Here is a 15,154-nt window from a genome sequence, read left to right as displayed (position 1 = left end):
TCCATGAATTTTGTTGTCTCTTTTGTTATTCATTTTGTATGTGATAGTATACTAACATGCCCGTGCACTATCTATGTTTATCCACGTATTAAGATGTCTTCCTTCATGGAGCGGGTTTACTTTTTGGTGAAACAAAACCCCTTTTGCTACTCATAATTGTGAGTCTAATGAGTAATTCTATTGATGATCTATTAAAAAAACCATGCACATCCACTAATTATTTTTAATATAAACTCAAAAATCAGATCAAATAAAAGCTAAGATGGGCTAACAGTAGTAATAGTAAGTATTCGTTACGTTTCAAATTAATGACCATGTTCGCTTCTCTTATAATCTGTTTTTTTTCAGCTTGTTTTTTCAACCAGAACAGTATTTTTCTCTCACAACAAATCAACCGGACGTGGACGCGTGAGCAGGATTCAAGATTTGCTATCATCAGGTAGATGATGACTTTAGAGTCTTTTTATGTATATATATAGAGATAGATGTATATAAAAATCCAAAATAATTTATAATTTTAAACTGAGATAATCAAATGAAGAACCACATTTGCCTCTTTTTTTAAACTAAGAAAAAAAGCCATTTCTGTTGAATAGAGTCGGAGCGCCGATAAAAAGATCCTAATAAAAAAGGAATGTCCTGTGGCAAAAAAAAAAAAAAAAACAGAAAAAGCCATTCTACGAAGCATCAAAAGTTTTAACTCTAAAAAACCATTTATCTTGAATAGACCTAGAGCGCTAGTAAACAGACCATAATAAAACAATAATGTCTCTTGGTAAAAACAAAAACAAAAGAAAGCCATTCTGCCAAATATTTTTCAAAAGTTTTAACTCTAGAAAAGGTCATTTCCCTTGAATGGAACTGGAGCGCCGCTAAATAGACCCTAATAAAACAGTAATGTCCTCTAGCTAAAAAATAGTGAAGAAGCCAATCTGCTAAATATTTTTCACAAGTTTTAACTATAAAAAAGGTATTTTTCTTGAATAGAGCTTGAGCGCCGGTAAACAGACCCTAATAAAATAAAACAGTAGTTTAGTTTTTTTTAGAACAATAAAACAGTAGTTTAGTGTCCTGTGGCCAAACAAAAAAGCGGAAATGTTGTCAAAAAAAAGAAAAAAAAAACGGCAAAGCCCAACTACCGAAAGTCGTCGGTTGTTGTCTGAAATTAAGCTGGACACCACTCCCGCACCAAACCAAACTAATCACCTCTTCCCGCGACCTCCTCCCCGGCTCCCCGGCGTACCTCCGGAGATCCACCCCGACCCACCACCGCCTGCCTCGGCAATGGCCGCCGCGCCGCCCACCGTAACGAAGTCTCCGCCGTCCCTGGTCCCGCCGGCGGGGCCCACCCCGGGCGGCTCCCTCCCGCTCTCCTCCATCGACAAGACCGCCGCCGTCCGCGTCTCCGTCGACTTCATCCAGGTCTTCCCCGCCCCTACGTCGGGGAAGGAGGAGGACCGGAGCCCCTCCTCTGCGATCGCAGCCATGCGCGAGGGCTTCGCCAAGGCGCTCGTGCCGTACTACCCCGTCGCCGGCCGCATCGCCGAGCCCGTGCCTGGGGAGCCTGAGATCGAGTGCACGGGTGAAGGGGTGTGGTTCGTGGAGGCCGAGGCAAGCTGCTCCCTTGAGGAGTCGCGGAACCTCGAGCGCCCGCTGTGCATCCCCAAGGAGGAGCTGCTCCCGCGTCCGCCGGCCGGCGTGCGCGTGGAGGACACCCTGCTGCTCGCGCAGGTCAGTCCGATTCCCATTCCCTGCTGCTTTAGTCCCCTCACTTCTGATCATTTCGGCTAGTAAATTTGGGACGCGAGTTTTTGGTCTGGATCTGAGGGGGTTTACTGTTCGATCTGTGGATCTGAGGCGGAAGCAGGGTGTTGACTAACGTTGACTAGTAAATCTGTGAATGGCTTACAACCGTAAATAAAAGGTGTGAAGCACAATGTGTCATCCACGTCTGCCTCAAAATAGATCGATGCAACTGTGAGTGACTGTATCTGTGTATCATGGACAATTGGCCACAAATTGTTTGAGCTGATCTAGTTATCAAGTTAACAGCCATCGATAGCAACCATCTCAGAAAACATTAGCATGCTTCTGGGTGCGTCCACTTTTGCTAAAGTGGGTGTTGCTGCAGCCAGCTGCTGATGCTGCGGATACAGGGATGTCTTGAAGGGGCTGCAGCTGCAGCACCTCATTTTAGCACTACAGAACACGCTCACTGGTAGCTGCTTATAATTAGTGGTAGCCTGGTAGAGAATGCTGTTGCGGTGCTAATGGTTTCATCAGAAGTAGGCAGCATGGTTCCTCCAAGGATGGAAGCCAAGTATTGATTGGTATTCTATATTTGCTGCCTACCTTGTTGACTAGCATTGCATTCAGCCAAGTTTTTAGCATTCACTACATGTTGTTGCCTTGCTGGTGGCAAACAACATAACAAAATGATGAAACAACTGTTGTTTCCTTTTGCATTAGAGCAAAACCTGCATTCAGGTATCTAAATTCTAAAAGTTGGATGATGATCCCTGAATCTAGGAACGTTTATGTTGATCTAACCTTGCTTTGAATATTTATTTTCCAATTATGTAGTCCCAAAGTTCATTTAGATGGAAGCATATGCTATTGGAGGGGAACTACATGTTTTTGTTGGAGCTTATATGCTTAAGAAAGATAGGTTTTGGCATGTGTCCTATACTCAGACAACAGAGTAGAATTTTGCTCGGAAAAAAAAAACTCGACCCAAGGAGAGAGACATCCTGAAGGCATTGCACTTAAGGTCGAGAAAACCCCCTGAAAGCTGGCTACCAAGCACATGTTTTCGCTTTAGAGACTGCCCCATGACCACGGGGGAGCACACAGCGAGGAGGTTTTCATTGTGATAACCAGGGTTTGAGCCCTGGTTGGCAGACACACACACCTAGAGATCTTATTACCATGCTATGTGCATGTTCTCGAAATTTAGTCGCACATCCTTAGTTTGAGCACTTAGTACTTACTCTTCTCTTCACCACCTAGTGTTCAAGTTACGTATTTGTATCTGCTACATGACCTCTGCAATGACTAGTTACTGAATTACATTTTATTTAGTTGATTAACCACCCACTGCTATTTTCTGTGTGTTCAGGTTACAAAGTTCACATGTGGTGGATTTGCTGTGGGCATTTGCTTCAGTCACTTGGTGTTTGATGGGCAGGGTGCTGCACAATTTCTGAAAGCAGTTGGTGAGATGGCTAGGGGCCTCCCTGAGCCATCGATCAAGCCAATCTGGGCTCGGGATGCCATCCCCAACCCACCTAAGCCACCCCTAGGCCCACCACCGTCATTCACCGCATTCAACTTTGAGAAGTCAGTTGTTGAAATCTCTCTGGACAGCATCAAGCGTGTGAAGGATCAGGTTGCAAGTGAAACCAACCAGAAGTGCTCCACTTTCGACGTGGTCACCGCCATAATCTTCAAATGTCGTGCCTTGGCAGTCGACTTTGCACCTGATGCCGAGGTTCGCTTGGGCTTTGCAGCCAGCACTCGCCACCTGCTGTGCAATGTGCTGCCCTCGGTCGAAGGCTACTATGGGAACTGTGTGTACCCAGGTGGCCTCACCAAGACCAGCCAGGAGGTGAAGGAGGCTTCACTTGTGGAGATCGTGACCGCGATCAGGGAAGCCAAGGAAGCTCTGTCGTCGAGGTTCCTTGACTGGTTGAGCGGCGGCGCCAAGGAGAACCACTACAACGTGTCACTAGACTATGGCACCCTCATCGTGACTGACTGGAGCCATGTGGGTTTCAACGAGGTTGACTACGGGTTTGGTGAGCCGAGCTACGTGTTCACCCTGAACGACGATGTGAACATCGTTCCTTCCGTTGTGTACCTGAAGCCGCCCAAGCCAAAGCAGGGCATCAGGCTGGTGCTGCAGTGCGTGGAAGGGCAGCACTCTGCCGTGTTCAGCGAGGAGTTGCAGAAGCATGCATAGAGTGAGTGTATTCCATTCCGCAGTGGGAATTGTTGTATTTTGTTGTGTCAAATTGCTGCTCCTGTAATTTGCTTGCAATAAGACAGGGTTGGTCATGTTTATACTTTGTACTATTATCAGCACGTTACGTTATACATGTATTGAGTAATTGACAGAGATGAAATAATAATAGTGTTCCATTTGAAACAAATTATTTCTGACTTGTTGTCCTGCTGTAAGTTCATGATGTCTCGAGTTTTAATGTGTCTATATGCCATAAGGAACCAGGCTCCAGATGAACATTGGTTGAATTGGCACTGCTTGATGATTGATCAGCAGCAGGAAGAAGCTTCTTGTGTGACCAATCTCTGAACCATAAAGAAACGGGCCTGACGAAACAAGCATCAAGCTCTGCCTCACGTAGTCAGTTAAGCATTTAGCGAAGAACTTGAGCTGGAGTGTCACATTTGTGAGCTGCAAAGTTCAGAAATTATTTGGAAAACAACTGGTCATGTGAGCTCTACTATTCGGCAACCGCAAAGCCACCAACCCCACTCGCCTTCAGGTCGACTTCCCTGCAGGTTTCAGATCAGCCTCGCCTAACAGACAAGAAGAAAAGAACCCGACGACTTCCATCGTTGAGCTCGTGGCAAACGACTGAAACGAGACCGCAGCCGGCAACAACCTCCGCTCCACTTACTGCTGGTGAGTGGTGAGCACCGCAAGCACCAACTCCGCTTCTTGCTGCTACTCGAGCCCACCGCTCCGCTCCACCAGCCGACACCGTCATGTCTGCCGCCGCCGCCGCCCCCACCGTCGTGAAATCGGCTCCGGAGCTCGTCGCGCCAGCGGGGCCAACCCCCGGCGGCACCCTCCCACTGTCCTCCATCGACAAGACCGCGGCGGTCCGCGTGTCGGTGGATTTCATCCAGGTTTTCCCCCCGGCCGCAGGAGCCGGCGGGGACCAAGACGCCGCCGTGGCCGCCATGCGCGACGGCTTCGCGAAGGCGCTGGTGCCGTACTACCAGGTGGCCGGCCGCATCGCGGACGCGAGCCCCGGGGAGCCCGTCGTGGACTGCACCGGGCAAGGCGTCTGGTTCGTGGAGGCCGCTGCGAGCTGCGCGCTCGCCGACGTGAACTACCTCGAGCGCCCTCTGCTCATCCCCAAGGAGGAGCTCCTCCCGCGCCCTCCCCCCGAGGAGAAGCTCGAGGACCTCGTCCTCATGGCTCAGGTTCGATCGATCGCCTCCAGATTCCCCTGTCTTATCCCAGTATCCGACAACTAGGAAGATTAGCCGGATCCGGGGAGAGATGGGATCGTCTTCGGGTGCTGAGAATTTGTGCTCTACAGGTGACCAAGTTCACCTGCGGCGGGTTCGCGGTCGGGATCTGCTTCAGCCACCTGGTGTTCGACGGGCAGGGCGCGGCGCAGTTCCTCAAGGCGGCTGGCGAGATGGCGCGGGGGCTGCCGGCGCCGTCGATCGCGCCGGTCTGGGACCGCGACGCGATCCCGGACCCGCCTAAGCTGCCGCGCGGCCCCCCGCCGTCGTTTACGGCGTTCAGCTTCGTGACCCAGGTGGTCGAGATCTCGCCGGAGAGCATCGCGCGCATCAAGGACGAGTTCAAGGACGCGACGGGGCAGACCTGCTCCACCTTCGACGCTGTCACGGCGGTGGTGTTCAAGTGCCGCGCGCTGGCAATGGCGCTCCCAGACGACGCCGAGGTCCGGCTCGGCTTCGCCGCCAGCACGCGGCACCTCCTCCACGGCGTGCTGCCGTCGGTGGACGGCTACTACGGCAACTGCGTGTACCCCGTGGGCATCACCCGGACCAGCAAGGCGATCCGTGAGGCGTCGCTTCCGGAGGTGGTCGGCGTCATGCGGGAGGCCAAGGAGGCGCTCACGACGCGCTTCACGGACTGGATGCGCGGCGGCGCCAAGGACGACCACTACAACGTGCCGCTGGACTACGGCACGGTGACGGTGTCGGACTGGAGCCGCGTCGGGTTCAACGAGGTGGACTACGGCTTCGGCGAACCGGGGTACGTCTTCACGCTCAATGACGACGTCAACATCGTCGCGTCGGTGATCTTCCTCAAACCGCCCGCGCCTAAGCGCGGCATCCGGCTCATGCTCCGCTGCGTTGAGGAACCTCACGCTGCGGCGTTCGCCGACGAGCTCGCCAAGTTCGCGTAGATCATGGTTGTTATTGGGCTTTAGCTATGGCCATGTGTGTGGTATCTCATCTTTTATAAAAGATTTATACTTCACTAGTGTCAGACGTTCACTGTCAACGACATTGTTGGATGCAAACGGCGGTACTTGCATTGCATCGTGCCGGCGAACTTGCTTGCTAATAGTATCTCCGGCGGATTACCAATGTCTTGATATGGTGGATAGAGTGTAGAAATACGTGCTCTAGCTTATAAGAGCCTTGGGTCAATCAATTAATCCATCGCTGTTAAGCAAGTGTAAATGGTACGAGTAGTTTCCAACCGATCGACCAAAGGGCTTCATTATCCGAGAGAAATATATCGTATCCGAATATAGAGATAGTATACTTCGAATACTCAGATTTGGAAATATATGATGTTGACCAAATAATCGGAGGGCTTCATTATGCAAAATAAATGTTTTGAATCCAGAGATTTAGTATTCGTACCTTATCGGTATCCAGATACTCAAATTTGATATATATATATATATACAATGTTGATATCCAGTCATATCTTAGCCGAAATATCGGTAACAGATAATTATCCCGTATTCATATTCGTAGGTAACCGTATTCGATCCGTTTACACCTCTACCGTACCTAATATACATCCCAACTCAACCAATTGAACTAGACTCACTTACAAAACATTTGAATTTGTTCCTCGTATATACTCGCATGGCTAGAGTAATTTAGGTGTTGGTGAAATGGTGATCATTTTTTATAGGTGAAATTTATTTATCAAATTCCTTAGCAGCGTAATAATCATTTGTGTCAGGATGACTTGTAGGAGTATGACACTCCCACGGGATGTCTTTGTGGTCTTTTACGACTCCACGTAACGTTTTCGAGTTGTATGCACGCCAAAGCAACGTCCAAACTCCAACCAGGGGGCAAACTAGAAAAAAAAAGGTAAAAACAAAGTGCAGTGCCGCTCGCCGTGCCGGCGGAGGGAAGACGGAAGACGAGAGGTATGGCGGGTGCCGGTGCGGTGGGCTTCCCACGGGAGCTGATGGTTCAGCGCATCCAGAGCTTAGTGGAGGAGGGGTTCTGGGACGCGCTCCGCCGCCTCAAGCTCGACGTCCTCGGCACCGACGACTCCCCCATCCCAATCACCGGTCCGCGCGCCCACAACCCCTCTCTTCGCTGTTTGTTTGTAGAATTCGCGATTTAGGGCAGGGAACGAACGCTGATCCCTTGCATTTCCGCGCCCCGCTTCCCGACTTCCGTAGAGCCCAACCCGCCTTAAGTTGCTTGCCGGTCACGATCCAAGTTTGTTTGGTTGTTGAGTGGGTTCGCCGGAGTGTGGCTGCTAATTACTCTTTGCGCTCTGCTGTGTCCACTCTTAACACGCAAATTTTGACTCCGAGGCTGAACTGTTGCGTTTTATCGGAAGAAATTCCCAATAGAGAATTTCAGTTTTGTGTTTTTCCTTAATTTTATTGACAGTGAGCTAGACTAGAGATCTCTGGATGAGCTAGACAGTTTCTTTTGAAATATATCAGGTTATTATACTCCACGCCAGCGTCGCCCGATGGCAAGCTTCTTCAACCTACGGTCAGGATCATTGGTGCCGCCATCTCACAATTCTGTTGGCGACAGAAACAATTGCCCAGTCCCAGGGACCCTCATAAACACTAATAACATGAGGGGATTTCAAAACCTAGATAGAGTACAGCTTCTGAAAGCAGAAGCAAAGAAGGTATGGTTGACCTGGAATTTGCTGTTGTTTACGCATTTCTTTTACTTGTCTGGTTCTAATTTGTATGTGGGGCCAGATCTTGCAAGACATTGTGTCTGGTAAAGTGGAAGAGGATCCTTCTATTCTACTTAGGTTCCTTGTGGCATCATTTGCCGATTTGAAGAATTGGAAGGTCTATTACAATGTTGCATTCCCCTCATTGGTTTTCAACTCAAGAATGACCCTGCTCAGCCTGCAACCTGCCTCAAAAGTGCTCACTAAAGAAGAGGTCATGTTCATGTGCACGTAGTATTCAACGACACTAGTTTCCTTGTTTAATGCTCTCAGTTGGTTCTGAAATCTGTTGATTTGTTCCTGCAGGCAGCATCCATGTATACATCATTGCAAAAGTGGCGCGCTTCTAGTGAAACAACAGGTTTGAGAACTATGCTTAACAGCAAATGCATATGCTTGACACCATATTATTAATTTGTTATGTTGATCTGATTTTCTAATTTATTGTTGCATTGTATTAACATCTCTGCAGTTATTCCATTCTTTCTGGTTAGTATATCCTCAGATTCCTCTGCCTCTATAAGACAACTTAAGGACTGGAAAGCTTGCCAGGGGAACTATCAAAAGGTATGTTCGTGCCATCCATTTGATCATCTATACTAGCTGAAGTTTGATAATTCCTTTAGAAGAATATCTGTTTTTTTACCCTTCTTCATGTATATCTTTGTGTGAAGTAAATTCATTGCTTTGCTGTTGCAGCTACTATTTGGATTTTATGATCATGGGTGTCGCTCAGATTGCCCTGGTTGGGTTATTAGAAACTATGTTGCCTTTCTGAGCATCCGATGGAAGATTGAGAAAGTCCAGTTTTTCTGCTACCGTGAATATAAAGGGAACCCTGATCTGGAACAGTCCCTCATTGGTGAAGCGTCATTTCCATCACCTTGTGGTATAAATATGGTGGATTTAAATGTCATTCTGCACTTTCATCTATGATTTGTCCATTTGTAACACTGGTTGTTACTACAGGTTGGGATGACCCTGATTTTCTACCTGATGCTATTGGATGGGAAGGAATAAACCCAGGGAAGGGAACAAAAGAAATGAAACCAAAAGAAATAGATCTTCAATCAATGAATCCAGCAAGGTGGTTTTATTGTATATTTTGCCTTCGAGTTTCGATATAATCAACAGTGCATAAAAAACTATCTTGATTGTTTATTTCATGCACAGTCAGGATGAAGAAAAACAATTGATGCACTTAAAGCTTATGGGGTGGCGCCACTTTCCTGTGAATATAGACAAGTTATCTCATGTTCGAGTTCTTCTTTTGGGTGCTGGAACTCTTGGATGTGAAGTTGCTCGCCTTCTTATGGTTAGTGCTTTGAGCTGGTACTAGATTCCTCACAACGACAACAACAACAACAACAAAGCCTTTAAGTCCCAAACAAGTTGGGGTAGGCTAGAGTTGAAACCCAACAGAAACAATCAAGGTTCAGGCACGTGAATAGCTATCTTCCAAGCACTCCTATCTAAGGCTAAGTCTTTGGGTATATTCCATCCTTTCAAGTCTCCTTTTATTGCCTCTACCCAAGTCAACTTCGGTATTCCTCTGCCTCTCTTCACGTTACTATCCTGACTTAGGATTCCACTACGCACCGGTGCATCTGGAGGTCCCCGTTGCACATGTCCAAACCATCTCAATCGGTGTTGGACAAGCTTTTCTTCAATTGGCGCTACCCCTAATCTCTCACGTATATCATCGTTCCGAACTCGATCCCTTCTTGTATGACCGCAAATCCAACGCAACATACGCATTTCCGCGACACTTAGCTGTTGAATATGTCGTCTTTTCGTAGGCCAACATTCTGCACCATACAACATAGCAGGTCTAATCGCCGTTCTATAAAACTTGCCTTTTAGCTTCTGTGGTACCCTTTTGTCACATAGGACACCAGACGCTTGCCGCCACTTCATCCACCCTGCTTTAATTCTATGGCTAACATCTTCATCAATATCCCCGTCCCTCTGTAGCATTGATCCTAAATATCGAAAGGTATCCTTCCTAGGCACTACTTGACCTTCCAAACTAACATCTTCCTCCTCCCGAGTAGTAGTGCCGAAGTCACATCTCATATACTCAGTTTTAGTTCTACTAAGTCTAAAACCTTTGGACTCCAAAGTCTCCCGCCATAACTCCAGTTTCTGATTCACTCATGTCCGGCTTTCATCAACTAGCACTACATCGTCCGCGAAAAGCATACACCAAGGGATGTCCCCTTGTATGTCCCTTGTGACCTCATCCATCACTAAAGCAAACAAATAAGGGCTCAAAGCTGACCCTTGATGTAGTCCTATCCTAATCGGGAAGTCATCCGTGTCTCCATCACTTGTTCGAACTCTAGTCACAACATTGCTGTACATGTCCTTAATGAGCCCGACGTACTTCGTTGGGACTTTATGTTTGTCCAAAGCCCACCACATAACATTCCTTGGTATTTTATCATAAGCCTTCTCCAAGTCAATAAAAACCATGTGTAGGTCCTTCTTCTTCTCCCTATACCACTCCATAACTTGTCTTATTAAGAAAATGGCTTCCATGGTTGACCTTGCGGGCATGAAACCAAATTGGTTCATAGAGACCCGCGTTATTGATGGTGGTACTAGATTCCTATTCGTAATAAATCCAACAGATTATATGTCTTTATATCCTGCTTCTAATTTATAGTGGCAACTATTTCTTTTTTTTTCAGACCTGGGGTGTACGGAAACTAACGGTTGTTGATAGTAATAGTGTCGCGATGTCTGACCTTGTCAAGCAATCACTCTACATAGATAAGGACTGTGGAGTTCCAAGAGTAACTGCAATAGTTCCACATCTAAAAGAAAGATGTCCTGCAGTGGTGAGGACAGTCTTTTCCGTGAAACATATGCTTTCAAATTTCTACTGTGGATAAACGATGGTGATTGCTGTCATGCAGGATGTTGAAGGCATCCAAATGGAAATACCGGTGCCTGGGCATCCTGTTTCTTCCAGCAAAATGGCAAGTGTGCTTGATGACTGCAAGCATCTGCAAACATTAGTGGCTGCCAATGATGCAGTCTTCTTGTTAACTGACAAATGGGAGAGCAGGTGGCTTCCAACTCTTCTCTGTGCAAGTGAAAACAAGGTAAACCTTGAACACAGTATCCATTGGCTAAGGACCTTTTCAGCTGTTCTTGTACAACAATGTCTAAGTACTTAGCCTATGGCTGGAGGAGGGAATCCAGATAGATTAACCACACATGTCTTAGTTACAAAAATTACTCTTAACCTCTACTTTTTCATTGTGTATAGTGTGCTATTTACTAATGATATGTTATACTTCCACTGCAGATTGCTATTAGTGCAGTATTAGGATGTGACAGTTACCTTGTCATGCGGCATGGTGCTGGGCCAGGAACAAGTGGGGGTGCCGATGAAGTGATTACTCAGATAGAAAATTTGTCCACAGAAGATGCTCTTGGTCATCAAAGATTGGGCTGTTGTTTCTGCAATGATGCCGCTTCCCTTATTAACGTACATGTTCTCCTGTTGTTTCTGTTTTATACTTTATTATTGGCCTTTCATGTTCAGTTTTATTCTTTTGCAGCCAATTCCTTATGGAACACTACCTGGACTTACCTCAGTTGCATCTGGCAAAGCAGTGGAGCTCTTTGCTAGGATGTTACATCATCCTGACGAGTAAGATGCCTCAAAGATTATTGCTGAAATGCTGAGTCCAACTTACCCCCTCCGTCCAAAAGAACACAATTATAGGATCTGTGCCAGTCGAACTAGCTCAAGTTTGACCAAATTTATATTAAATAGTATTAGCATTTACGTCTCCAAATAAATTTATTATGAAAATATACTCTATAACTAATTTAATGATACTTATTTTGTATCATGAATGTTGATACTTTTTTATATAAATTTATCAAAGTTCAAACTGTTTGACTTCTCGAAAAGCGAGAATTGCATTCTTTTGTGGATGGAGGGAGTATGTTTGTGTAGCATTGATAGTGAATATTAGTTTTTTACAGACCTAAGTGAGCTAAGTAGTAGGGAAGTTGAAAAAAATATTCAGTCCACCATGTGGTGCCATAAGTATCATACCCTTTTGCAGGATACATGCCCCAGGCGATACTGCTGGTATGGAAACAGAACATCGGCTTGGTCTATTGCCGCATCAGCTACGAGGATCACTCCCGAAGTGTGTTTTATCTATGGAACTGAGCAATTCCTCAGTCAATTGTACTGCATGTTCTGTTGCTGTAAGTAAATTCTACCGCATGACATTACATTCACAATTTTATGGCTTCTAATGTTACTCCGTGCTAAACATTCCAGGTATTGTCAGAATATAGAAGAAGAGGATTGGATTTTGTCATGCAGGCCATCAGCTATCCAACATATCTGAAAGATTTTACAGGCATTTCTGATTTGAAAAGGCCAGATACTTGTCCTAAAATACCAGCCAGCATCTCTGTAAATTCAGACAAGATTTCTGATGTCCGATGTCTACTATTGGGTGCTGGAACTCTTGGATGTGATGTTGCTCGCATTCTTATGGTCAGTGACTCACTATTGCGAATGATGTTACTTTTATGTCAAATACAACATCTACTCATACACTCTGGTGGAAACCAACTTTGCAGGACTGTGGTGTACGGAAGCTAACAGTAGTTGATAGTGGTCGTGTAGTTGTGTCAAATTTAGCGAGACAATCACTCTATACTTCTGATGACCGTGGTGCTCCAAAAGCAACTGCAATACTTAGGCATCTAGTGGAGAGATGTCCTTCAGTGGTGAGTCTTCACTTTGTTGCCCTTAAAACTATATTACTTCCTTTTTCCTTTTACTGTTTTCTCATCTTAATGAATTTGTGCCATGCGCTCATGTAGGATGCACAAGGCATTAGAATGGAAATACCTATGCCTGGGCATCCTGTGTCTCCTGGTGAAGCAGCTGGTGTGCTCCAAGATTGTGAGCGCCTTAAGGAATTAGTGGCTTCCCACGATGCTGCCTTCTTGTTGACTGACACAAGAGAAAGTAGGTGGCTTCCAACTCTCCTCTGCACTAATGAAAACAAGGTGAACCCTCTAGGCATCCTTGAATAATGTAGACCTTGGAATGTGTTATATGCTAATGCCCCTCTGCACTGCAGATTGCTATTACTGCAGCATTAGGGTATGATAGTTACCTTGTTATGCGACATGGGGCTGGTCCTGGCATAAGCTGTGAAGCTTCCAGTGTGGCCACTGCCACAGATAAGCTATCCACAGAGGATGCCCTTGGGCGTCAAAGGCTGGGGTGTTATTTCTGCAATGACGTCATTGCTCCTGTTGATGTAATGTTCCATGTTTTGGAAATCGTACTTGTCTTACTTTCAATATGTTACCTACTACAATCATGGCATTATGTTTAATGCAGTCAGTTTCCAATCGGACACTGGATCAACAATGTACAGTGACACGACCTGGGTTGGCCTCTATTGCATCTGGACGCGCCGCAGACCTTTTCACAAGAATGTTACATCATCCAGATGGGTAAGCAACTGGGCACCTGCTGGAAGCTGGAACGATACCATGACTTCCTGTGTTATCATCTCCAAGGAAGATGCTAACTGCATCCAGTGAACAAAAAGCAAGGAAGTCTGATAAATTCTTCTACCTGTTGCAGGATACATGCTCTAGGAGAGATTGCTGGTACAAGCAGTGGTCATGACCATGGCCTATTACCTCACCAGATGCGTGGATCACTATCGCAGTACAACTTATTAACCCTGTTGGGCTATTCCTCGAGTAATTGCACGGCATGTTCCAATGCGGTATATATACTTTCTACTCTTGCACAACATGCATGTTAGCGCTTTCCATGGGTATGAGTTTTAGAGTATCTACATGAGTTAATACTCCCTCCGTTCCAAACTATAAGTCGCTTTGACTTTTTTGGTACATCAATTTTGCTATGCATCTAGACATTATATATGTCTAGATACATAGCAAATTCTATGTACCAAAAAAGTCAAAGCAACTTTTAATTTGGAACGGAGGGAGTATGAGTTAGTAGTGGATACGTGTCTTGTACGTTTAGAGTCTCTGCATGTCTGTTGCATGTACAGTACAAGTTAGCTTGTTAGCCTATGCTATGCTAGTCAGAAGGGTGTGCGTTTGGGCATGTTATGAGGCCTGGCTTGATCAGGGCACATGGGTGAACTGTGTCATTGCGGCTTACGCTGATGCAGAGCGTGCTTGCGCGAGATCAGGGCAATTGATACATGCTCCCTTGCGCATGTAAGCAGTAAGCTGGACTATGAGCCAAGTACTCGGCATGGTCATTGCTTTAACTGAGAATACAGAGAAGACAAAAGGCGTGCGTCGCCACAAATACCTCTGCTCTCGTGTCTGTTGGCGTAGCTTCTGTTTTAGTTCTGAGAGTGCTCGAGTTTGTTGTCATGTGAGTTTCATCCTTTTCCAGTTCCAACAATGCAAACGATACTAAAGTTTGCTGACAGCTATGCTACGGATCTCTTATTTGATTACATGCAAAACATCACAGGTATTGTCTGAATATCGGAGGAGTGGAATGGATTTTGTGATGCAAGTGATCAATGAACCAACTTATTTGGAAGACCTAACTGGCCTCACGGACTTGATGAAATCCACATCTTACTCACAGGTCGAGTGGGTGGATGAAACTGATGAAGACGATTTCTTCGAGGTCTGATATATTACAATGGTTTTGACTACTGTAAATATCATTTCCTACTACAATTTGATACAAGAGATGGCGAAATGACATTGTGGAATGACTCAGTCTCAACAATAAGCCATGTTGCTAGCTTTTATATACTTGTAACGCACAAAAACAAGTCTAGCCGAATACTGCTTATTTTCTGCATGGCTCGATGTCTAGTTCAGTTGGTTCGATGTTTGTTTCCTTGGCTCGGTGTTGGTTTCTGAGAGTTATAGATGTATTGATAACTGAATGTGTAACGTTCGCCTTGCTTACATAACTACATAAGACTAGAGGTAGCTCCTCTTGCTTTCTCTTCCTCCTCCCTCCTTGTCTGCGGAGACATGTGGCATCCTCTTGCTTTCTCCCTTCCTCGTCTACGGAGACATGGGCGGTAGCCCCTCCCTTTCTCTCTTCCTCCTGCTGCCCCCGGCACCGTCTTCGTTGATCTCCAAGAATAGCTGAGACAATGTTGATATGCGATTTTTTATAACTCCATGGCCCGAATACAAAAACTGAGATGCTACGTCAAATGAAAAGGTACA

General features: G+C 46.0%; 3 protein-coding genes across 3 annotated transcripts; all 3 read left to right on the top strand.

The window, feature by feature from the left end:
* Window positions 1-1,175: 1,175 nt before the first annotated feature.
* On the top strand, window positions 1,176-4,154 carry LOC136456229 (acyl transferase 5-like). The gene is made up of 2 exons (XM_066456023.1): window positions 1,176-1,731; window positions 3,119-4,154. Exons 1-2 carry the CDS (start codon window positions 1,285-1,287, stop codon window positions 3,959-3,961), a joined length of 1,290 nt encoding a protein of 429 aa, XP_066312120.1. The 5' UTR covers window positions 1,176-1,284; the 3' UTR covers window positions 3,962-4,154.
* Window positions 4,155-4,285: 131 nt separating this feature from the next.
* Window positions 4,286-6,219, top strand: LOC136456230 (acyl transferase 5-like). Its single transcript, XM_066456024.1, has 2 exons — window positions 4,286-5,172; window positions 5,292-6,219. The coding sequence occupies exons 1-2, from the start codon at window positions 4,729-4,731 to the stop codon at window positions 6,132-6,134; spliced, it is 1,287 nt and encodes a 428-aa protein (XP_066312121.1). The 5' UTR covers window positions 4,286-4,728; the 3' UTR covers window positions 6,135-6,219.
* Window positions 6,220-7,024: 805 nt separating this feature from the next.
* On the top strand, window positions 7,025-14,873 carry LOC136456228 (ubiquitin-like modifier-activating enzyme atg7). Its single transcript, XM_066456022.1, has 20 exons — window positions 7,025-7,271; window positions 7,659-7,855; window positions 7,932-8,123; window positions 8,216-8,270; window positions 8,382-8,476; window positions 8,609-8,798; window positions 8,879-8,996; window positions 9,083-9,224; window positions 10,603-10,752; window positions 10,831-11,019; window positions 11,226-11,408; window positions 11,482-11,573; window positions 11,998-12,145; window positions 12,222-12,443; window positions 12,530-12,679; window positions 12,776-12,964; window positions 13,039-13,221; window positions 13,305-13,420; window positions 13,554-13,701; window positions 14,433-14,873. Exons 1-20 carry the CDS (start codon window positions 7,127-7,129, stop codon window positions 14,598-14,600), a joined length of 3,072 nt encoding a protein of 1,023 aa, XP_066312119.1. The 5' UTR covers window positions 7,025-7,126; the 3' UTR covers window positions 14,601-14,873.
* Window positions 14,874-15,154: the final 281 nt, after the last annotated feature.

This window comes from Miscanthus floridulus, chromosome 6 (genome assembly GCF_019320115.1).
Source record: "Miscanthus floridulus cultivar M001 chromosome 6, ASM1932011v1, whole genome shotgun sequence".
NCBI classification, from domain to species: domain Eukaryota; kingdom Viridiplantae; phylum Streptophyta; class Magnoliopsida; order Poales; family Poaceae; genus Miscanthus; species Miscanthus floridulus.
This window is presented reverse-complemented; position numbering and strand designations above follow the sequence as displayed.